General features: G+C 39.8%; 1 protein-coding gene across 5 annotated transcripts in view; it reads right to left on the bottom strand.

Annotated features, from left to right (window-relative positions):
* Positions 1 to 1,413: 1,413 nt before the first annotated feature.
* The window catches only part of rasal2 (RAS protein activator like 2), a 118,219-nt gene continuing 94,341 nt past the window's right edge, over positions 1,414 to 25,291 (bottom strand). For 3 of the 5 annotated variants that reach the window (XM_017710978.2, XM_017710975.2, XM_037546784.1), the window contains 12 exons: positions 23,580 to 23,678; positions 22,881 to 23,435; positions 22,127 to 22,271; positions 18,078 to 18,222; positions 17,675 to 17,911; positions 14,910 to 15,111; positions 12,939 to 13,138; positions 11,808 to 12,729; positions 11,092 to 11,229; positions 10,701 to 10,903; positions 8,760 to 8,847; positions 1,414 to 2,996 (listed from right to left, as the gene is read on the bottom strand). In XM_017710978.2, the coding sequence (XP_017566467.1) occupies positions 2,829 to 2,996; positions 8,760 to 8,847; positions 10,701 to 10,903; positions 11,092 to 11,229; positions 11,808 to 12,729; positions 12,939 to 13,138; positions 14,910 to 15,111; positions 17,675 to 17,911; positions 18,078 to 18,222; positions 22,127 to 22,271; positions 22,881 to 23,435; positions 23,580 to 23,678 (3,102 nt within the window). In that variant the 3' untranslated portion in view covers positions 1,414 to 2,828. The remainder of the gene's footprint in view (positions 2,997 to 8,759; positions 8,848 to 10,700; positions 10,904 to 11,091; positions 11,230 to 11,807; positions 12,730 to 12,938; positions 13,139 to 14,909; positions 15,112 to 17,674; positions 17,912 to 18,077; positions 18,223 to 22,126; positions 22,272 to 22,880; positions 23,436 to 23,579; positions 23,679 to 25,291) is intronic. The other 2 variants (XM_017710976.2, XM_017710977.2) reach the window with 2 other exon arrangements.

The following is a 25,291-nucleotide window of genomic DNA, read 5'->3' as shown; positions in this document are numbered from 1 at the left end:
AGAATTTAAATCTTATGTACATATTGCAAATTTCTCTTTTGTTTTAAATTATTAAAGTGTTTGTTCTTTTACATAAATGGTTGCAACTGTAATAACTGCCATTTTCCTCTGGGATCAATATTCTGATTTTTGCATGTGCAAGGATCCATTTTACCTCAGTAGTGGTTTGCATTCTTGCTGACTCTGTATTCCATGGGGCACGTGCTGTAACACAGCAGTCATGTGCAGCTGAGAGACTTCAGCTTGTGGAGTCTCACCATCAGATATTTGAGCACCACACACTTTACTGCTCATCACATCTTCAGCTATGCTTCATCAGTCTAGACCTTTCTCAACAGGCTACTGTAGCTGTTTCTATGATAGTCAGATCAAGACCAGCTCGATCAGAACTGCCTTCACGGTCCCTGGAATAGGACTGTTCCTCCTCGAGGGATGGGTTCATTTGCTTTTACCTTTACCTTATCATGGTGAAGCAACTTATCTTTTTTAAGTGTCAACTTTTGGTTGTAGGACACAGAGTGCTGATTTTGTTCTATGTGCAGCTGGTGCTCTGTTCTTAGAAAGCTTCTGTTTATACAAAAGAACACACCCCTCAAGGTCTTTTTTATTTACAAAGTTGCTCAGAACCATAGATGACTCCATTCTGATTCTACAGGATTCCCAAACTTTTCTAACAATTTTTCCTTTTTCTTTGAACACAATTTATGCCCCCCAATATTATTGGAACCACAAACGCTATCGTGCCAACTGCTGGCTACCTAGGATTTATGCGACTTACAATCAATCAATAGGACCTGTGGCACTGGCTACAACCCATGTGACCTGATCCTATACTCATTACCATTGCAGAAAATCTTGCCATGGAAGAGATTCAGGAAACTGGGGTTTGCAGAAATAAAGACGGTTTTGTTAGATAGAGAGCACCCTGTACACCTGCCTTAGTCTCACCCCAATCTGAACAGCAGCTCAAATGTCATAAACTAAGTGCTCTGAGTGTTGGAAGGCCATTTACTGTAACTTTTCAAATCACAAGAACAGAAATTATTTAAGCTTTGCATTGAGTGGGGGCCCTCATTTACAATGAAGTCGAGATGTTACTGCTGCTCCATTTAAGATGGAAGAGGAAAATTCGAAAGAGAAGCTGGCGAAAAAAAAAGACCAGCTTTATATCACCAAAGAAATAGGTGTTGGTGATAATGAATCATTTTCACTTCTGTTATGCATATACATTGGAATTTCCATAACTTTTTAATAAGATGCTGCATTTAGGTAATGTAAAAATATATGGGCTTTCATGTAGTTCTTAGTAAAATGTAAAAAAATAGGGGTTGGTAATTTAAATATAAAACTATCTGGATAGCTGGATACAAAAAAAAACAAAAAAACCAAAAAAAAAACCAAAAAGAAAGCCTGTTCAATGGAGCAACATACCATCTTTATTCCTCATGAGTCACAATTTCCAAATTCATCAATGCTTGAAATTGACCAACAAACTGCATTACAGTGATAAACTGTACAGTCAAGGTCTGTGCTACAGAACATAGTTTACGCTGACAAAGTGAGAAGTGAATTGATTTTTAACAGCAGCCAGTGAGAAACATTAACCCAGTTTGATAGAAGAGGAAAGTGATGCTGAAGTAACACTATAGTCTAACAGGTTGTATAAAGGGCCCCCCTATGTATAAAACATCTTGAAGTGTACTGGTGATCAGATAGCTCTGGCACTGTAATTATTATGTTATGCAAAGTTTGAAAGAAAAACACTGATGCTAAATCAGCACTTTTACTCAGGGAATGTTGGCCCCAGATCAAGGCAGTTTATAGTGTGTTCATATGAAGCGAGTGATCTATTCTCCTAGTGCACCAAGTAGAAAATGTACCTAACAGGAAAAAAAGTGTTGAATTTGACCAAATTAATTTTTTTTTCCTTGGTGACTTTTTTCAGTAGCTAAGAAGTTACTCTTATTAGCATCAGGAAATCAGTAAGCCTATTCCTAAAATCTAAAATCTCTAATTTACATTCACTAGACATGTTTTGAATATCAGTGTTTCCTGATTACTGACCACAGTGGATTGCAGACTAACTACATTCAACTCCAGCACCTCACAATCATTTCTGTTGTAAGACACACCCACTTTCTATTTGTAATTTTAAAAAGGTATCAAAAAAAGTGTCACTTGGGAATGAGTATCGAATCCAAGACGTCAAATAAAAAAACGATGATAACGAATGATATCCAGCTCCATTCATGTATTTTGGTTTTGGTTTTCTATTGGTGCAAATGGTATATTCTGAAACAGCCAATAATTGCCAGTTGACTGCCTTTTAAAAGCAGAATAACTCTTTATGAGAAGACTGAAAACAACTTGAAACAAAGAAAAGTTGAGTTATAAAACTGAAAGCATAAAAATGCCTTCATTTTTTGCTTATCAACTTCATTTACTAAGACTGTGTGTGCTTTTTTCATGGCATCTTCTTTTAAAACAACTCCATTCTATAATATGTACATCTCAATATTTCATATCTTAGTTAAACAATACTTAAAAATCTTTTGGACTGCAATCTTAATCCCCATGTATGGGAATATCAGTATTTATAAAACACAAAAATCACCATCTCATCATGACAGTTCCACCGCACCAATTTAAAGCACTCCTTTATCTCCAGTATCATCTCTGTACAGGACCAAAGATATATACATTAACAGCCAGACATTCCTTGCCACTGTTATATGTAGTAGTCGGAAAACATGGCCCCAACATACTGTCTTAGTCCAAAGTCCTGAGCTTGATCAATCAGCACTAGTGACCCTGTGTCCAAGCAGCGGTCAGCAGCTACTGTTTTTGAACTCTCCGTTTTCTGTGATGGAGAGTTTGGTGGGGTTAGTGGGTGAGAGGCCGTTGCGGAGATTGTGCATGCTGTAACGCTCTTTGACCTGAGTGAGAGCGCTCATGAGCCTTGCATTAGCTGCATCCAGGGAGCTGATCCGTTTCTCCTGTAACAAACACAGACGTGTCAGAATCCCTTGTGTAAGACAAGAATGTTTAAAAAACATAATTTGACTAGTATGGATTTCTAGAAAAAAAAAATAATTTACTCAGCAAATTCAAAGCACAATTTACACTTGCATTAACACAATGCTTCCCAATCCTGATCCTGGCCACCTGCCCTATAAGTGCTTTCTCTGTTCTTACATGCCTGATCCAACAAGTGAACTAATCAATGCTCTGCCCACAAATGCATTCTTTGGTAGCTACTGTTTAAATTTTTTTTGCTATGTTTTTTTTTAAACTTGCTACATAGTGCTGTTTCCAGTTTAAAGTGCAGCGCTAGACTATGTTGTGAATTGGAAACAGCAACAAATTAATCACTATGCAAATAATGTGTCATTATTGTGTCTGTATAAAAGAACATAACTTTATAATAGGGCTGTCACAATAATTTCCTGGCAGTTCATACTGCTTGTCAAACTTCTGCAACTTTTCTTTGAATTAAGAATTTTTTTACTGTGCTGAACGGTAGCATTTCCTTGGCTGTTTTATAATGTTGGTAAATGTGTGTCATCTAGCACTGTCGCGTTGATATTTAGATACTCTGCATGTGACAAGTCGTTTGCAAATGACATGCAAAATAGTTTGCACGTAGAAGTGAATATGTTTTACGAATGTAGCATGACGCTAAGCACTTGCTGGCTAGCTACGTTAGTTTAGTAGCTCCAGTGCAAAAACTAAATATGCAAACTTCATACACCAAACTTGCCTTGGCCGATCAGGATTAAAAAGGGGAAAGAATTTTTTTTCCTGTAAAACAGTAATTAAGACTCTTTGCAAACTTGTGCTCTTTCACTTTTTAATGACAGTTTTGTTTGTACAAAGGACATCGAGCCTGTTTTCATGCATATAGGTAGAAATAACTTAGCTGTGAATAGCTGCTAGCACTGCAAACAAAGGGTCATGCTGGCACAACGCACCCCATTCCAAGGGAGCTGCGGAGGACCTATCGGGGGTGCACAACCGGCGCTAAGCTAAAGCTAAACGCATGGAGAAACACTGGAGGTACAAACCATCTATTCCTTCGGTGGTGATGGGGAATGTGAACTCTTTGGCCAACAAGACAGACAAACTAGCGGCACTGGTTCGTAGTCAGCATTGAATACCGGAAATGTAGTCTTCTATGTCTCACGGAAACATCAAGGCTGATCCCCCCCCCCCCCTCATGCTTATCTTGTGTTTATCTATTCATCTGCACATACAGACAGCATGCTGCACATATTGCACTTTCTGCATACCTCATTGTGCATCTTGCACATCTGGACTAGACACTTTATTTGGTACAATATATGCACATATGTATTTATTCATTCTGTGGTCATTATATGCCGTCACCTGTAAATTTTTGTACAGTCATTATTGCACTGCATTTCTGATCTCAGGTTATAGGTATCACAGACTGTTGTATTTTTTTCTATTTGTATATATGCCTGTAGATAGGATCTGGTTTATTTATTCTTGTTATATGTCTACACCCGTTTACAGTTACTGTATAGTGTTGTGTGTGTCTGCTACTAGCTGCTAAATTTCCTTTGGGATCAATAAATGTCTGTCTGTCTGTCTATCTATCTATCAGTTATATGTCTCACCTTATTTGTTGTGATGAAAATGCTTGTAATTCATAAAATGTTTGTTGGACTTGAAATAAAATAACTGGAAAAGATTGAATTCAGCACAAATCATCACAGTTAACTCAAATAATTGCGATCAAGCAGTTATGCAATAATTGTGACAGGTCTACCTGAAAAAAATCTGAAACACTTCATTTGTCAGTGGAGCATGCACAAATCTATTAACAAGCAGTTAAATAGGTATGATGTAGGTATATTAGAAAAGGGAAATCAGTACAATAAGTAGGGCAATTACTACTGCAAATCAAAGATTAGGAATCGAAATGTATTTTTAATTAGGAATTAAAAATGTAATCAGGAAATAAAGCAAAGCTAAATGATGGCTGTTTGGAATGGAGTGTTCAGGAAAGTGTGTGTTTATGTATGGTGTAAGAGAACTGCCTTCAGAAGTGCAACACAAAGCATGACACACTCTCTGAAGAAAGATGAAATGCCTGACTAACATCTGAAATAAACACACAGGCAGCAAAAAAAAAGTCATTCAAAATTAAATTTTCCTTAAGAGTAATCAAATAATAGTGAAGGCCAGTGACTAGATGCAGAGTTTGGGCCTGAGGTTGCGAGTGAAGCATGATGGTGGGATATGGAAGGAACTGAAAGAGGGCTGGGCAGAAAAGCAGCCAAAGCTGAAGCTTCACATACCAGTACGTCAACCTGCTTAGAGTGCCCCTAGTCAACTCACATTCCCCAACATTACACACCTCAGGGCCTTATTCACTTATTTAAAGTTCAACAATACAGTTATAATAACTGGATGAATCAATCAATGTTTTGCTCATACATTATTAGATATGACATCTTTTACCTTTTTTATACAAAGTTTTGGAGAAGGTTGTTGCCAGCCAGTTAAAATCATATTTGGAATCTAACATGCTGTATAAAATTTTTCAGTCTGGATATAGTTTCATAATACTGAAACTGAATATACATAATACATTTCATAATACTGAAACAACAATAGTTCGGTTATAGTTAGGTTAATGATCTTTTAATGGCAGCTGATTCTGGTTTTCCTAGCCTGCTTATTCTTAGGATTTGAGTGCAGCCTTCGATGCACGGCCTATGAACCATGCAGGCCATGTTTTAAACTGGCCGATTCCTATTTGACTGGGTATAAGGAACGTGTAATCTTGGATGGGCATTCCTCACCTTTTAAGGTTATTACTTCAGGTGTCCCCCATGGGTTAGTATTGCAAGACCTTTCTGACTTGCTGAGAAGCTGATTCATGTCTTTGTGACCTTGGGGTTAGATTACTATAATGCCCTCTTGGCTAGACTTCCAAATAAGAGCATGCAGAGATTGCAGTATACTCAGAACTGAGCTGTGCATATTTAACCAAAGCTTAATTTTTTTTCACATCACCCTAGTTTTAGAGACCTTGCACTTGGTTCCCATTGGTTTATGCAGTTAGGCCCAGAAATATTTGGACAGTGACACAATCATGATTTGGGCTCTGCATACCACCACATTGGATTTGAAATGAAACAACGGAGATGCAATTGAAGTGTAGACTTTTAGGTTTAATTCAAGGGGTTGCAGAAAAATATCATATGAAACGTTTAGGAATTGCAACTATTTTTATACAAAGCCTCCTCATTTCAGGGGCTCAAAAGGAATTGGACAAATTAACTTTACCATAAATAAAATGTTCATTTTTAATACTTTGTTGAGAATCCTTGCAGGCAATGACTGCCTGAAGTCTGGAACTCATGGACATTACCAAACGCTGGGTTTCCTCCTTTGTGATGCTTTGCCAAGCCTTTACTGCAGCTGTCTTCAGTTGTTGCTTGTATGTGGGTCTTTCTGCCTTAAGTTTTGTCTTAAGCAAGTGAAATACATGGTCAAACGGGTTGAGATCTGGTGACTGACACAGCCATTGCAGAATATTACACTTTTTTGCCTTAAAACACTCCTGGGTTGCTTTCGCATTAAATTTTGGGTCATTGTCCATCTGCACTGTGAAGCGACGTCCAATCAACCTTGCTGCAATTGGATGAATCTGAGCAGAAAGTATATCCCTGTACACGTCAGGATTCATCCGGCTGCTTCTGTCTTCTGTCACATCATCAGTAAACACTAGTGACACAGTGCCATCGGAAGCCGTGCATGCCCATGCCATCACACTGCCTCCACCATGTTTTACAGATGATGTGGTGTGCTTTGGATCATCAGCCGTTACAAGCCTTCTTCATACTTTCTTTTTCCCATCATTCTGGTACAGGTTGATCTTCGTTTCATCTGTCCAAAGAATGCTGTTCCAGAAGTTCCAGGCTTCTTTAGATGTTTTCTGGCAAAGTCTAATCTGGCCTTTCTATTTTTGAGGCTGATTAATGGTTTGCACCTTGTGGTGAACCCTCTGTACTTGCTCTCATGAAGTCTTCTCTTTACACCTACTTCCTGGAGAGTTTTCTTAGCTTGGGTGGATGTTGTGAAGGGGTTTTTCATCACCATGGAAAGGATTCTGCAATCATCCACCACTGTTGTCTTCCATGGATCCATGCCTTTTTGAGTTCCCGAGCTCACCAGTGCGCTCTTTTTTCCCCAGAATGTACCGAACTGTTGATTTGGCCACTCCTAACATTTCTGCTATCGCTCTGATGGATTTATTTTTTTTTAATGAATTTTGAAGTCTGCTTCACTTCCATTGAGAGCTCCTTTGACCGCATAATGTGGGTTCACTGCAACAGCTTCCAAATGCAAATGCCACACCTGGAATCAACTCTAGACCTTTGACTTGCCTAATTGATGATGGATTAATGAGGGAATAGCCCATGCAGCCCACAAAAGCTTTTCAGATAATTGTCCAATTACCTTTGGACCCTTGAAAAAGATGCAGCTACATATTAAAGAGCTGTAATTCCTAAACTGTTCCTCCAATTATGATATGAATACCCCCAAACTAAAGCTCGGAGTCTGCATTTTAAGCTCATGTTGATTATACAACTGTATCTTGAATATGTTTTGGTAAACAGCTAAAATACCAAAACTTGTGTGACTGTCCGAATATTTCTGGTCTTAACTGTATAATTTAATTTGTGTTTTAAGCACTGCTCATAATTCATGGCAAATTTAAACCTTTTGATGAACTTTTACTTTTTATCCTCTCTCTGTAAATGAGGCCCAAACTGCAACAGACCTTAGGCTTCACAGGCCCAAAATGTGCATATCACAGGCCCCTCTCTGTGCATATTTGTGTTTGAACCATCAAATTACCACTTCACAGCTATATTTCTCTTTTTTCATCCATCCTGACACTAATTTTCTTCTCAAGTTTCTGCCTGTACCACCCTCAAGCTATCTCTCAATGTGTAGTAACCTGCCTACATTCTATTTCTTGTTACAATTACATCTTACTTCATTAGGTGTTGAGTTCACTAAATTTTGAGATTAACCTACAATCTAGATGGGAATCATATAGGAATCTGATGGTTTCACACACTTCTTCAAATGTGCAAGAAGTGTGGTGCGTATCTGAAATCACTGCATGACTAGGTAGCATGACTAGGTAGCTGGATGTGCTCAGAAGACAATGATTACATAGCATTTAAAATCCAGTATGTGGATGGCCAAATGGAGCTATATGCAACTGTCTGAAGATTTACTGTTAAAACCTTCCCTGTCTCACATCTGACCACAGATAGAAACATGGTCTACTCTCTTGTACTCCTTTGAGGATCAAACACAGGGCTAAAAGCTAGAACACCTAGCAGGATTGCAGCCAGGCATGGATGTTGGGCTCAATGGTGCTCACACAAGACTAGCCATTCTGTAGCGGTGGCAGAGTGCAGTGGTACTTGCCTGACTGTACTACCTCAGCTCCTTTAGGAATCTGCAGTTCAGCAGAATACAGTAACAACAAGCCAGTCAGCAGCTTCTCTGCATCTACACAGTGTGAGCTTCAAAAGGAGACACCAAGCCTATGGTTTGGCATGCTGCCCATGTCTTTAGAACACCAATCCATTGATCACTATTTTCAGTTAAACATGTAAGACTATTCTAGAATTAAACTATTACCACAAGAGCACAGATGCTGACTATCTAGCATCAGTCATATATGTCTTGGATAAGACTTGTACCTGTGCATCAATTATCTTCTGCTTGGCATCTATGATTGCTTGCATCTCTGCATGGTCTCTCTTCAGCTCCTCCTCTACTGTCATTAACCTGATGGGTAGAAGCAGAGAAGATTAAAATGTTGGCAATAAGCTGACATAGCTGGATGAACACATGTTGCATACACCTATGTGAGCGAGAGCTAAAAAGTTTTACCCTTGTACGTCACCCCCAATGGTTCAGAGTAATTGTCAACTTCTGAAAATATGTCACTGTTTCCCTCAGGCACCTATAGCGATTCTCAGTGTGCCTCCATTATAACAATGGGAACCATCTTAGTTTTTGTAATATGTAAAGTGTGTGGCTTTGAAACTCACTGCTCACGTTTTTCTGGAGTTTCTTGTATGCAAGGCACTTTAGTGTGCATTATTCAAAGAGAAGCAGCCATGTAACCCAGCATAATTTAAAAAACATGTATTTGCTGTAACAACTTTCAAAATGAGAGGTTAAAAATAATTACTAAGATGTTACTCATTGTCAACATCACGACTTGTCGCCTGTCTAGAAGATATACAGGTGTGGATGGAACACAACTTCCTCCAGTTGAACAGTGCCAAAATGGAGGCAATCATGATTGGCACCCCACAGTCAACCTCCATAACCAGTATTACATTCTCCGGCCACAACATTCCACTCTCCTCATCTGTCTCCAATCTCGGCATGAGGTTTGTCCCTCAACTCACTTTTTTTCAAGATTACAGTTTCGATATAAAACACCTCTGCAAGATCTCCTTTCACCACCTCAGAAATATTGCCAAACTTCACCCTACTCTGACTGCATCTGATGCTGAAAAACGGGTTCATGTTTTCATCAATCCTGGCTTCCCATCTCTGCCAGGATTGAATACAAGCTTTCCCTCCTCACCCACCAGTCCATTTACGGCAGAGGTGGACGAAGTACACAAATCATGTACTTGAGTTAAAGTAGAGATACCCAAGGTAAAATATTACTCCAGTAAAGTAGAAGTCCTTACTCTAGACCTCAACTTGAGTAAAAGTACAAAAGTATTTGCCTTCAACAAGTATCGAAAGTAAAAGTACTAAAAGACTAAAAGTACTAAAAATGACTAATGTCCCGTTATCATTTTTGTAACAAGACTCGCTTCATGAACTAATTTTAGGTGAAAATACTCCAGCGTCTCTCTTTGTAAACCAGTCTTTTAATAGAATGTAATTAATTAGTGATGATCTATTAAAATGATCATAAGCCCAAAACACTGAAGGCAAACAGTTTCCATCAGGTAGAACCGAGTGGCTCTAAAATCACTTTTACAAACAAGCAAATTTTCAGTTTAAGATTACTTTGTAACTTAGTTACAAGTTGAATAAAAACTTGATTTAAACACAGGTTCACAAATAAGTTTTCCTTTAATGTAGGTCTCTGTTCATAAACATAAACTAACCGAAACTATCCATCCATCCATTTTCTAAGCCACTTCTCCTAGATTCTCCTAAATTGCCCTTCCACACTCACACCTAGCATGTCCAATTGGCCTGACTGCATGTCTTTGGACTGTGGGAGGAAACCGGAGAACCCGGAGGAAACCCATGCAGACACGGGGAGAGAGCAAAGTACAGATACACGAAAAAACTACTTTACAGTAACGAATTAGATTTACTTAGTTACTGTCCACCACTGATTTACGGCAAAGCCGCTACCTATCTGAAAGCACTCATAACACATCTATCCTAATTTCTAATTCATATTTTATCAAGAGCACAGCAAAAGATTTTCTGCACCGCTCCTGAAAACTTTATTTTTGAAAGGTGCAAAAACAAAACATCAAAGTCCAAGAAAGAACAAGTTTGCAACTCTGACAAGGTCAAAACAAAATCAGACCAGACTGTGACTGTATTGCCAAAGATTAACAATCCGTTCTGTTTTGCCATCAGCACACACACACCTACAGATGATGCTCTTCATCTGGCTGTCCTTCTCCTCTTGCTGTTTGCGCAGGCGCTCCTCACTGTCTTCAAGACGAGCCTTATATTCCAGCAGCAGCCTCTGCATCTGCTGTTCCTGTGCCAGCAACCTCCGCTCATACTCCTCCAGCCGGCAACTGGAAATATGTAGCCGTTCCTTCAGGTTAGAGATCTCCTGCTCATACTGCAACGGGAGATAGAGGATGCTTAGACTGTTTAAATAAACAGTTAGGAACAGCATGAAAAAGGCTCTACCAAAGACAGGGGTGTCATTTAAGATGAAAACCTTATTCATACTCTTGCAGTTATTTCCAGTTGTAGTGAACTGTGTATTCTATTAAACCTCTTACACTGTAGCAGGTCGATGCATACCTTCTCCACATGCTTGCTGTCCTCTCTGTTCTGGTCTTGCTCCTCCTTATCTTCCTCATACTGGCCATTATTCAGCACCCATGCTGCTGTCCTCTCAACTGGAGACATGGTGACCGACTCCACAGGAGACTGCATCTGCTTTAAGTGCACACACATACACACAAACAAAGAATCTATGACCAGGTTGCTAGGTTCTCAAATTTAAAAACCATGAGATATCTGAACTCTACAATACAACATAGGGCAGTAAAGACTCAGCATCTTTTAATCAGTTGTTCTAATCTGTATATACATTTAAAGGTGAAGAACCCAGCAAAAGTTCACTTTCACAGGTCAAATGTCAGTGGCTAGCTTAATCACTGTGTGATGGCAGACGTGCACTGCAAACAACAACCCTAACAAAAATGATGCTGTGCAAGTACACACCTTTATTTTGGAATCTGTAAGCCATTTTCATGCCTTATAAATCTGACCAACATTTTTGCATGAAATGCCCATTCCTCATTTCATAGTTTTGGGCTTCTGATATAGCTTTTGAAAAGTAATGTATTGTGTGTCAATATATGTTTGTCTCCAGGAAATGGAAAGATCTTGTAAACCTACATCCGCATATTGTTGACATTTTGTCCATTTAGTTTTACCTAAAAACATTGCGTGAACATTGATGATGAATGCACCCAGTAGGAACAGGAAGCAACCCTTCAGAGAGCATGTACCTGTCTGTTAGAGCGTCCGCTGGGGCCAGGGCTGTCCCGACAGCATACTGATTGCTGCCTGGAACCCCCTCCACTCTGCTGCAGGGGCTCAGTGTTGATGCTGCTGCTGCTGCGCAGTGAGGCACTGTGAGGCAGAGACCTGGGGAGGTGTGACCTTCCGTTCCCTACTGCTACGAGGCTTCGACTCTGCTGTTCCACTTTCACAATGTGTGCTGTGCCAGTGCTTTGTTGCCTGGCCTCAGCCATGGCCTTGGCTCCGAGGGGCCAGCATTGGGGGCCGTTGGAGGTTGGCAGGGTGTCCTCCTCGTTCTGTGGCCCCTTGTGCCTTAGTTTCTCCTCATTCAAGCTGCTAGCAGTGGAGGGTAGGCGGTTTCTGGGCATGGGGCCACAGGCTCCAGGGCTGGCGCTGCGAGAACTGCCTGTGGTGCTCAGGTTTTCAGAGCTACAGTTGGGTGGCAGGGACCTGGCTGAGCATGTGTGCAAGTTGCTCAGATGGTAGACAGGGTTCTGGAAACAGAGTGGCTGAAGGCTGCGCTGTTGACTTAGGGAATGGTGCAGGGGCTGGCGTGCCTCCAGTGCACTTTGAGGCAAGTTGTCCTCTTGAGGTGGCTGCTGCTGTTTGGGATAGTGGAGGTGGGCAGGTGGGGGTGACTGGAGACCGATGGATGCCTGGGAGCCCACCAGACCTAACCTCGGTAAGGCTTCGTGGAGAGGAAGGGGCCCAGCAGGGCCCTGGAGAAGGTGTGAGTCCTGGAGGTCCATGAGGGAGATGCTGCGGCCGTTGGGGAGTTGACACTCTCTCTCTTCCTTGTCTGAGAAGCTCATGCTATGCAGAGAGGGCTGCTGACCTAGTAAGGGGGGTTTTACTCTTACCAAAACCTCCATGTGCTCCTGGACTGGAGATCTGATGCTCAGGATTTCACTGCAAAGCAAAACAAATAAGACTCACTGAATATAAAAAGAGGAGGGAAATAAAATGGTACATATGAATGCAATTCGCCTTTCTCATGTTTTTCCATATTATAACACTGCTTTTCACAGGTTTACGTAGGTGTAGTCAGTCCATTAAAATAAAACTGTTGAATTTCATTTTATTAATAATGAAGCCATAACTATTAGCATTGTATCTACCTGTCTGCTGGGTCCTCAAATATCCTCTGCAGTCCTGAGGAAATGCTGCTGTTGATATTGTGGGTAGAGCTATGCTCCTCAAAGTGCCTCAGCTGCTGCTGGATTGGTGTGGGGCTGGACAGTGAACGTGCAATATCTCCGAGGATACGTGGCAGGGGCCCCAGTTTAGCAACCGTTGCCTGCAGGAAGGAATTGTCACCCTGGGAATGCCATGTTCATTCAGGCCAAGGTGAGCACATGACACCCCGAGTGGTTTTAAGAGGGCAGGTGGGTTGGCATAAGAGGCACCATGATGCATTGGTGCCGAGACAGTTTATCAGGCAGAAAAAGAAAACAGAAAAGAGAAAGGAGAGAAGGATGGGGGACAGAGGAAAAAACAAAAGCAATTCAAATTAGGAATAAATGAAGAAGAAAAAAAAAACATGCTTCCAAAAATTATAAGCCATTCTAAAAATAAATCAATTAAATGGCAAACTCACTGCATGCATCAAGAACAAATATCACCAGGAAGTTACGTGTATGACAAGGTGCATAAAGAGCTGTGATAAATGAACTAATGACTGAAGACAAACATTATAACAAAGGGAGGTATTAATGGCAGCCAAAACATAATCAGGCTGTGAGGAGGCTGAGGGCAAAGTCTTGCAACAATTAGAGTTGAGTTAGAAAAGGTAGAACCATGAGGGGGAGTCCACATACTGCATCACATTACACGCCCTCTGCCATCAAATTTCAACCAGAAATACATTATATTGCCAAAAGTTTTCGCTCATCTGCCTTCACACATTCTTCCAGAAGCGCCTTTGTGAGGTCAGACACTGATGGACGAGAAGGCCTGGCTCGCAGTCTCCGGTCTAATTCATCCCAAGGTGTTATATCAGGTTGAGGCAGGCCAGTCAAGTTCTTCCACGACAAACTGGCTCATTCATGTCTTCATGGACTCATGATGGAACTTTACACCACTGCATTTGGCACTTTTCATTGCGCCTTGGAAGCAACTGTTCGGCCATGGAAACCCATTCCATGAAGCTCTCTATGCTGTCCTTGAGCTAATCTGAACTCCACATGAAGTTTGCAGGTCTGTAGCGATTGGCACTGCAGAAAGTTGGGGACCTCTGCACACTGTGTGTCTTAGCATCGGCTGAGCCTGCTCTGTCATTTTACGCGGCCTACCATATCGTGGCTGAGTTGCTGTCATTCCCAATCACTTCCACTTATAATACCACTGACAGTTGACTGTGGAATATTTAGTAGGGAGGAAATTTCATGAATGGACTTACACAGGTAGCATCCTATCACAGTACCATGCTGGAATTCACTGAGCTCCTGAGAGCATCCCATTCTTTCACAAATGTTTGTAGAAGCAGTCTGCAAGCCTAGGTGCTTGGTTTTATACACCTGTGGCCATGGAAGTGATTGGAACTCCTGAATTCAATGATTTGGATGAGTGAATACTTTTGGCAATGTAGTGTATGCATCTTAAACCTGCAACCTGTGTCAACAGAATGTATACTACACATGCTCGAACTCTACTGCTCAACGCAGAATGAGTGTAAACATTATGAAGTCAATGTTTACAACAGACATTAGACAGCATGTCTAAGAGTAGAGTATAGAGAAAAAAAGAGTATATTAGAGTGTATTAATATGGAGAAAAAGTATCAGTACATTTGCACAAAGCTCACTGCCACAAACCAAACATGCAGTCTGTAGCATTTAGAGAAATACCCCAAGGCAATAAATTAGTGTTTCATTACCATCTAATGAAATGATTTCCATAATTCATCTAAACATAATTACTAAAACACAGTAGAATGTTTATTTTTTGGGCCAACCAGGAAATGTGGGTACTATTGAAATAACTATTAATTACAGTTCCAAGTTCATCTGAAGCACATAATATGGCACCAGTTTGGTTAGACAAAGTATTGCCTGAGGTACTACTGCAGTGCAATTCACGCAGTGTATTACCTTGTCTAGCTGTGACACCACATCCCACAGCAAAGCGTGCAACAGAGATAGTTCCCGACCCAGGTCAATGTAGCCCTCGAACCCTGGCGTGTTGGAGATGGACTCAAGGTTTGAGATCTCTAGCAGGAAGCGGGTCATTCCTGCCCACTCATGCTCCAGGAAGTCATTCATGAAAGCCATGTACTCCTCTTTGTTACCAAATCTATTACAGGCAAGCACAGTACCATTAAGGAATATACATATATAGACTGTGCTTTTTAGATTTCTAAATAATGATTTTTAGAATTGATTTAAATGTATGGGAGATCAAAAAGGAAAAAGCTTCAAAAAGGAAATGAAAATGAAAACAATAAAATGTAAATGCAAACCTCTTTTTACCACTTCCTTTTCTAAATATCTGTGCAAATATCCAGCCAAAATTGAAAATGAAATGAAATGCCTTCATTTGCAATTTCATTTTTCACATCAGCTCGAGCCATTTGTGACAAAAATAAAAATAAGTTGAAAACTGACCTACTTGTCATTTCATTTTAGTCATTATTCTGGTTTTTCACAGCCAAATCTAAAATGAAAAAGCTAACAGACAAAACACAAACTTGGCTGTTCTTCATGAAACGCAGAATATGTGTCAAAAATAAAATCAAAATACAAAGTTTACTTTCTTATTTCTTTTTCATAGCGATCGGCTGCAAATCTGACAAAATTAAAATTAAAATGCAAAATGGATAAATCAACAGCATAGTGACCGTCTGAGATTCCGTTTTCAGCGCTGACGCGCTTTAACTATCAGAATGAAAAGGAAAATGAAAACGAAAATCAGCGCCACCTGCTGGAGATTCACTTTTCATTTTCCAGGTTTCTTTTTCTTTATCTTACTGACAAACATGCAAATATGTGTTAATTGGCACATATGTGTTTCACCAGATCATGATGATGGTTTTTCTAGAGACTTGGCGTCTTTTATCTTGAGGAATAATGAGGTTTTCTTTTGTCTGTTAGCTTTTTCATTTTAGATTTCAATTTTGGCAGGATATTTGCGCAGATGTTTGGAAAAAGAAATGGCAAAAAGAGGTTTGCATTTATATTTTATTGTTTTCATTTTCATTTCCTTTTTGGCAGGATTTGCCTCCCATATAAAAGTGACTGAAAGATCAGAACAGATCAAAATCTCAGGTTCAGCTACAGGGGTGGAATATTTGCCAAACAATGAAACCTTTCTGAGTTTGCCTTTATAGAAGGACTGCTGATTTGTACCACCTATCTGGTACAAATGTTTTTACTTTGATACACAAACTAATGCACTTGGACAAAGTTCTTTTACCATACTATGCGACAATTAGTTGCTAACACCAATGCTTAGCAAAGCACCAATGTCCTTCAGAGATGTTAGCTAGCAAAGTTTGCTAGCAGAGCAAAACCTAATGAGAAGCATGAAGCGTTTGAACAGACAGATGGTGACACTCCACTTTTAGAGGTGTGGTTCCACCTCTGGTGTGTAACATACATTCATGTGAGCAATTCTTTTTGATTGCAAGTGTGTGTTTATTAATATAATGATTTATAAAAGTTATAACTTCATAAAACTTTATAAAAAGTCCTCAAGGCTTGATTAACTAAATCAGATATGTTAGGTCTACAATTCTGTGAATATTTATCTAAACCTATCACTCTGAACAAATTTTATCTCTTCAGCTTGATATCTAAGACTTAGCTGCAAAACAAGATCAGCTGTCATTAGGTGAGTGAGAAAAAAAATCTATTTGGTTAAATCATGTGGCCTGGGAAAGCTCTTGAGGTCCTCTGTGTGGGCTGCAAGTTACAAAATGTTGGGAACCCACCCAAAGGTGCTCTTTGTAGTTTTTGAATTAGAGACTGTCTCTGTTTATTTGTTAGCCCCATTTTACCCTGTTTTTCAATAACCAGGACTCCCACAGCACCACCACAGAGCATGTATTAACTGGGTGGTGGATCATTCTTAGCACTGGAGTGAAACTGACATGGCGGTGCCATTTTAGGGAGTGTTGCACTAGTACATGTGGATTGGATATGGTAGTGTTGCTGGAGATTTCAAACATGGAGTGTCCATTTCCAATCCACTCTGTTAGACACATCTACCTTATTGGTCCACCATGTAGTAAAGTTAAAGATAACAGCTGATGTGTTGCTGCATAGTGTCCTCTAGTCCCCATGTGTCAAACACAAGGCCTGTGGGCAAAGTCATGGCCATGGCACGATGCTATCCAGCCCGCAAAATAATTTTATTTATGTATTAATATTAGCCCGGTTCACCATGAGCTACACTATAATCCCCAGTATGCATTTCAATCTAATGTGCGCTCTGACCCTATGGGACAAAAGAAGTCAGGTGGCTAGTTCAAGCAAACAGGCAGGTTTAAAGATTCCTACGGACCTTTAACAAGGTTTTACCTTTTACAAGCTACCTTTTACAAGCTACTGTAGTCTATTGTTTTATATAAAACTTTTTTTATCATTATTTTTGAATGGTTCAAGTATTCAGTTCCTAATTTACTGTTGCAGTTTTGGCATATTTTTATTAAACAATGGCCAGTTCAGGCCATAGCAAAATGTTAATGAAATAAAAAAGCAGCTGGCCCACGGATTTGTTGAGATCTGTTAATATGGCCCTTTTAATGGTTGAGATTCACAACCCTGCTCTGGTCTTTCATCAGTGTTCACAGAATGCTGCCCACATGATGCTGTTGGCAAGACATTTTTGCACATAAGCTGGATGTGTGGTGGCATACTTGGTGAAATTGGCGAGGTTCTGGATGACCTTGGCGATGAGGGTGAGTGTGCGAGAGGTGCGGTCATCAGGATATTCCTGCATGAGGTTGAAGAGGGAGGGCGACATGATGGCTGGACACAGGAAGCGCAGGAAAAGTGAGGCGCTGATCAGCCGCTGGCTGATGTCCTGCTTCCCCCGAGATTGGCACTGCTGCTTCCATGAAGCAAACACCTCCTTCAGTTCACGTGGGAACACACTGCAAGAAAGCACAGAGATGTGAGATGCATATGCACACACCAGCTGTGGCCCACACGTTTACTTCCAGGCAATCAACAAAAAGAGGAAAGTCAATAAATGAGAAGTAAAAGTAAAAGAGCGTTCATGCGTTTGAAAATAATTAGTTACTACAGAGTTGTTTTTACCAGTAGGAATTGATGATCTTGCAGAAGGCCAGCTCGCAGCACATTTTCAGGTTGCTCTGATGTTCAGGGAGCTCACTGCTGGAACACTTTGATGGATCCACCTCACAGTTCTCATCTGACTCATACAGAGCTTTGATAAACTCCCCTGAATAATGAAAAATAGGCTTCAATTATGATCATCTCAACTGCTTTTTAGTTAATTCTGGGTTTATTAAGAATATATATTTGGATAAAAAACACCACTGACGATGTTACATTCCTGAGTTGCCCCAAAATGGTGTCCTGATTAGAGCCTGAAATATTTTTCTGCTCACATGAGATTTGGTCAAGCTCAAATGTCATTTCCCAAACACATATTGGGCTCATATCAGGTCCAAAATTCATGTTTGGGTACTCACAGTCCACCTTACTCTACTCTTCCTGTGTATTGACAAAGATTCAATGAAATATTCCTGATTAATAATAAATAAACTAAATATTAGCTAACTTGAGCATTTAGAGATCTCCTAAAAACAGGTAACACTACACTGGGGAGTGTTTGATTTTAAGGGTAGCCAAAAAGGGTGCAGGGTTTGGATACAATGGGGACTAAGATGATATGGGATCGTGTAAAAAGGGGTGGGGTGATTACTTCACTACCCCAATGGGCAATAAAAAAGGATGCCTTGAGATGATCTTTGCATTGTGGTTGTCCGGGAACCATCTTGCCACTTAAAGCTCAATAAAGAGAAGGCCTTTTCCTTCTACAAGAAATGTTTTTATTTTTATTTTTAGCTGTTATTCTTTTATTCATTTAATTCTTTCTGAAGAAGTTAGACTACATTTAGTAATCAGGGCAATAGTACAGAACGTATTAGATATATTCATATATGTCTAGACCCTGGGCAGAAGAGACAGCTCTTGGTCGCAACAGTACTTTCATTAAATTAAAGCTAATTTTAATCTGTCAGGATTCACACCTCCATTCTTGTTGGTAGAATTTAGCACTATCCATGAGGCCCATGATTGTGAAAAAAATGGATATGCAGGAAATCAAAGAGTGAATCAATTTACAACCCCAATTCCAATGAAGTTGGGACATTGTGTAAAACATAAAAACAGCACATGATGATTTGCAAATCCTTTTCAACCTATATTCATTTGAATACACTACAATGACAAGATATTTCATATTCAAACTGATAAACTTCTGTTAAAACTATTGTTTTTTGGAAATGATTCAATCATTTTGAATTTGATGCCTGCAACACGTTCCAAAGAAGTTGGGACAGGGGCCACAAAAGACTGGGAAAGCGGAGGAATGCTCAAAAAACACCTGTTTGGAACATTCCCCAGGTGAACAGGTTAATTGGAAAAAGGTGAGAGTCATGATTGGGTATAAACAGAGCATCCCTGAAAGGCTCAGCTGTTCACAAGCAAGGATGGGGTGAGGTTCACCATTTCGTGAACAACTGCATGAGCAAATAGTCCAACAGTTTAAGAACAACGTTTCTCAACGTGCAATTGCAAGGAATTTAGGGATTTCATCGTATACAGTCTATAATATCAAAAGATTCAGAGAATCTGGAGAAATCTCTGCAAGTAAGCGGCAAGGCAGAAAACCAACACTGAACGCCCGTGACCTTCGATCCCTCAGTTGGCACTGCATTAAAACTGACATCATTCTGTAATGGATATTACCACATGGGCTCATGAACATTTCAGAAAACCATTGTCAGTGAACACAATTCGTCACTTCATATACAAGTGCAAGTTAAAACTCTGCCATGCAAAGCAAAAGTCATATATCAACAACACCCAGAAACGCCGCCGGCTCATCTGAGACGGACTGATGCAAAGTGGAAAAGTGTCCTGTGGTCTGACGAGTCCACATTACAAATTGTTTTTGGAAATCATGGACGTTGTGTCCTCCGGGCCAAAGAGGAAAAGGACTGTCTGGATTGTTATCAGCGCAAAGTTCAATCTCCGATGCTATGGAGTGTGTTGGTGCCAATGGCATGGGTAACTTGCACATCTGTGAAGGCACCATTAATGCTGAAAGGTACATACAGGTTTTGGAGCAACATATGCTGCCATCCAAGCAACATCTTTTTCAGGGACGTCCCTGCAAGACAATGCCAAGCCATATTCTGCATGTGTTACGACAGCGTGGCGTCGTAGTAAAAGAGTGCAGGTACTAGGACTAGCCTGCCTGCAGTCCAGACCTGTCTCCCATTTAAAATGTGTGGTGCATTATGAAGCGCAAAAAGCGACAATGGAGACCCCGTACTGTTGAGCAACTGAAGTTGTACATCAAGCAAGAATGGGAAAGAATTCCACCTACAAAGCTTCAACAATTGTCCTCAAATTAGTGTTCCCAAATGCTCATTGAGTGTTGTTAAAAGGAAAGGTGATGTAACATAGTGGTAAACATGCCCCTGTCCCAATTTCTTTGGAACGTGTTGCAGGCATCAAATTCAAAATGAGTGAATATTTGCAAAAAACAATAGTTTATCCATCTGAACATTAAACATCTTATCTTTGTAGTGTATTCAATTGAATATAGGTTTAAAAGGATTTGCAAATCATCAAATTCTGTTTTTATTTATGTTTTACACAACGTCCCAACTTCATTGGAATTGGGGTTGTAGGAGAGAACAGACGAGTGCAGCCAGTTTTCTTAGTTTGGAAAATTTGTTTTCAATGTTAGATGTAATACGTTCTATTTAAAAAGGATAGAGATTTAGGATTACACAGATGAAAGCTAAACTTTCACTATATTAGCCTCAGAAGATTGAGAACAGCACATTAAGGTTGTCCTTACAACATCTGTATTGTTTTTCCAAATCATTGCTTGATGGATAAATTGGTTAAATCAGAATTTAATATTCAAAACTATGATTTGACTACAAGATAGACAAAATTAAGATTAAATTGATGTTAATCAGCACTTAGGGTGCTGGGATGTTTCAGGTCAGTTTGGGACAGAATTTAAAGAATGGTTTATGTTGGTTCTAGCTTGGACTAGGCCTGTGAATAGCTGGTGAATAAAAGGCTGGTTCTGGAAGTAGAAATACTATTCATAATCATCACTGGGAATCAGGTTTTTGACCATAAAACTTCAACTGCCCAACGTAGATTTACCATGAGCTATGAGATATATATGCTGGTATAACATGATAAAATAATATAATCTTGTAGGTCAATCTGATTTCAACTTGTGGTTTGGTGCCAGAAAGGCATGAAAAAAGTTAGAAATTAAATAAAATAAACTGGTTTTACAGCCACAGAGTGTAAGCACACAACAGATTTTCTTAGGACAATCATACATATCAACTGTGATATAGCAAAGTTTCTTCATTACTCAAGTTCCCTTTTGATAGTTATATTTGTCTAAGAAGACCATTTCAAAACAATAAGATATGAGGATTAATATAATTCTGAAAAAGCATTCTTTCATAGTAAGCTTCACTGTACAATGACTGCTGGTTAAAAAAACAAAAAAAAACAAAAAAAAACACTGAACCAGAAAGACACAAAGCAAATGGTACATGTACATACCTATAAACAATAATTTAAAACCAAAAATGTTATTATACAGAAAAACAGTAGACAGAAAACATAAGATTGTAAATGTTGTCAGAAAACTGTTGTAGAAAGAAAGGGATATTTTATAATCATTTGATCATTCACAGTGCTTCTTGGCAGTAGTTAAAGTAGTCAATTCCCTCCTTAAAAAGGGTTAAGGCCACAGTCTTGTACCTTTCCCTTTTGCCGGTTTTTGTCCCAAAATGTTTTTAAATTTATGTTGTAGCTGGTTGGGTTGGTTGGATGCATAAATCTATTCATGAAATGGATTTTCTAAAATGTCTACATAGAAAATTTATGTTTTTTACTTCCAGAACCAGAGCCTCAGAAAAAGTGGGCAGGTTTGGACCAACTTTGTGCCTGATTAAAGCTATAGTTGAGATAACAAGGAACACCTGATTAGTTATCAACAAATTTCAGCCAAATTTTAACTATAGCCCATAAAGGGTCAGTCGTTCACAAATTAAGGTATTACCTCTTACCTAGCGCGTCATTTAGGTACTTCTGGCCCACCAGTTTTAGGTACTCCTCTATTGCTTTGGTAGCCAGTGTGTTTTCCCTGAAGATCAGCACATCGTGATCTGCACAGCGATCGACCTCAGACATCACCAGGTCTGTCAGAAAGTCCTGAGACAGCAGAGTCAAAATGTTCAGTTTTAGCACAATTTCACTGTGTTATTCAGGAGACCAAGACTGGATATGTGCATCACTCAGAAGGCAAAAACAGATATTTGAAATATAATCCTCATCTGATGAGACAGGTCTTTACTTAACACTGAAGTGAGAATGCAGTTTAGAACATTCTTTCCAAACAAGATAACTTTTAGAGAACAAATGTTTAGGTCTCTCATATTGGTGCATCATTAATTTGCTTAAAGGAATACCTAGGCAAAACATGATTACAAAACCGAATAAAAAAAACAGGCCAGAAGACTGCTACTACTGCTGGTCTTTGCTATATCATGCACCTTTGGCCATTTTTTTCGATGTATTTGTAGTATGTCACACTGTGTCAGAAACCCCATGCTGAAATCTATTTGAGATAATGAGGTGGTTTGAAGTGTGTGACGATTTAGGCTTACTTAGTTTCTATTACTTCTTAACTACATTATCCTCCTAGCTCCAATGCACAAAGTTAGGACCAAAGACCAAACATGGCTGATGACCTACAGTTGGAATATGGGGCACTTTTGTTTGCCAAACATTTCTTTAAGAGTCCTGAAATGTGAACTGCACCTTTGCCCTGCCTGTGCTCTGCAGGATGTGTACAAGTGCACTGGCCATCTCCTCTTTATTCCTCACACTGATGACTGGCTCCAGCACTGAACACAGCATGGTGTAGTTGTTGGTCACAAACTCTGCAAACTCCTTGTATTGCTCCATTGGCAGGATAGAGATGGTCTGGAAGCGGGATTTGATGCGAATGGTGGGGCCGCCACCCTTGACCTTGTTGGTAGTGGGTGTGCTGACTGGGTACCACTTCTCTACAAATTGCCTGCCACTTACGCCCTGCACGGGAATGTTGACCAGACCCACATAGTTGTTCTTGTCTTTTTTTTTCTTCTTGTCAATATCGCGATAGATGTGAACAGTGATGCTCTTGATGCCAGGCAGGCCACTGAACTCAAAGAGTTCACCCCAGAACAGGCAGTCCAAGCGTGGCTTGCTGGTGGTGCGGGCGTACATGATGTCATCCAGGCATAGCTCGCAGAAGTACTTCTTCTTGGGTGGCAGGTCTTTAGCTTCGATGATCCACAAACGGAGGATATTCTCCACCCGTCGGCAATTGTCCTGAAGACCCATAAAGTAAGCAGCAACAAAAAGAAGAAAAAATAAAAGGTGCAATCCTAGTTACTCACTGTTTTATCTGCTCATTCAACAGAATAATCATGGTAAAAATAAAACAGCAAAGTAAATGTAGACAGCAACAGGCACCTTATTTGGCTGCACAGTTCTCCTGAGGTTTTCCATCCACTTATCTCTCTCAGAGGCTGAGGAGCAGCTGAAGCATTTACTCCCACCTGAGTATGTCACCTGCAAAAAGTAGAGACCAAAAAAGAAGTCAGGATGAATCAAAAAGGGGCTACCTTAAAAGTAATTCATAAAGCCTAAAAAATGAACGATTCAGCACAGACAGCAAGAACTATGGATGACACCTTCTCAGAACTCAATATATTTATTTAAGTGATGGATTGGCCACAAAAAAGCTTAATTCACACTTAAATCTTTACAATTAACTTTCCCCTTAACCCAAATGCAGTCAAGCAGCCAAGACATGTTTGGTTTCTGAAGCATGCATCTAATGCAGCTAATGAACATTGGAAACAATTACCTCATCAATTAGCACTGTGCAAACAGCATGCCTAAATCATCACACATTTGTCTCAAACTACACTGAGACAATGTAGTTGTTAAGCAAACTCTAATACACCTGCTTATATAGTTCCTGACATACTGTTATCTATAAAAATAAGGAGTGAGCATTTACTTTCAATGCTTATTGGTATTTCTGAACCAGTACCCAACTACTTATTCTCAAAACCACCCTTATGGCCAATAATATTTTTCCCAGTCCGCATTACTGCAATTCAAATATATATAAATAGCAGTAGACAATACAACAGAAACATAGACCTCTTTTCCACTGTAGAGTCAAATGGTTCTCAGGAGAGTACCCCGCCATTTTGCGCTGTTGTCGGCTTGTGAGACCGCTTATAGTTTCTTTTTCCTTCTGCTGTTAAATAGCAGAATCAGGAAATATTGGCAAAAAAACTACAAAAAATAGTGGATTCCAACTTTCCCTAGTCACTCAGCGTGACCCTCATTAAGGAGATCTTTATCCGCCCTGATCTTTATCCCCTTAATGATGGGATGTTTCTTGTTTCTGTTTCTTAATGTTTCTTGTATAATGCCTTAAAGCCTCCAAGGTATACAAACCTCTTTTTTTTCCTCTGAGCATTTTTCTTATCATATGATAATTTAAAGTGCTCCCACACAAGACATTTCTTCGGCATCCTTGAATTTTTTTTTTAGCTTCAGTGGCCACATGAAAAACAGTGTAGTTCGTTGTGCTCTGAGGTGAACTGCCAGGCATGTCTACTGTGAATTTATGATGCATTCAACTAAACCAACACTTCAGTTTTAACACTTTCTAAGTTTACTTTACTTTACCAATCTCTACACTCAGTGTCTATTTTATCCGTACCTCTTACCATACAGATGTACTTTGCAGTTCTACAATTACAGACTATAGTCCATCTGTTTCTTCGCATAACTTGTAATGTCACCTTTATCTTGTTTATCGGTGATCAGGAACCCCACAGGACCACCGCAGGGCAGTTATTATTTGGATCGGCAGGTATTTATTTGGATAATTCTGAGCAGTGCAGTGACACTGACGTGGTAGTGGTGTTTTATTCTGTGCTGCACCAGTACTAGTGGATCAAACACAGGAGGGCTACTGTATTTTTGTTAGTTTTTTTTAAATGGTGTTTCCACTTATTGTTTACTCTGTTGGACACGCCTACCTTGTTGGTCCACCTAGTAAATTTAAAGCAAGAGACAGCAGCTCATCTGTTGCTGCATAGTTTGTGTTGGTAACTTTAGTGCTAGGTAACTCATCAGCGGTCACAGGACGCAGTCCATAT

Source organism: Pygocentrus nattereri, chromosome 2 (assembly GCF_015220715.1).
Source record: "Pygocentrus nattereri isolate fPygNat1 chromosome 2, fPygNat1.pri, whole genome shotgun sequence".
NCBI classification, from domain to species: Eukaryota; Metazoa; Chordata; class Actinopteri; order Characiformes; family Serrasalmidae; genus Pygocentrus; species Pygocentrus nattereri.
The sequence above is the reverse complement of the archived record's forward strand: the minus strand, read 5'-3'. Positions and strand labels throughout refer to the sequence as shown.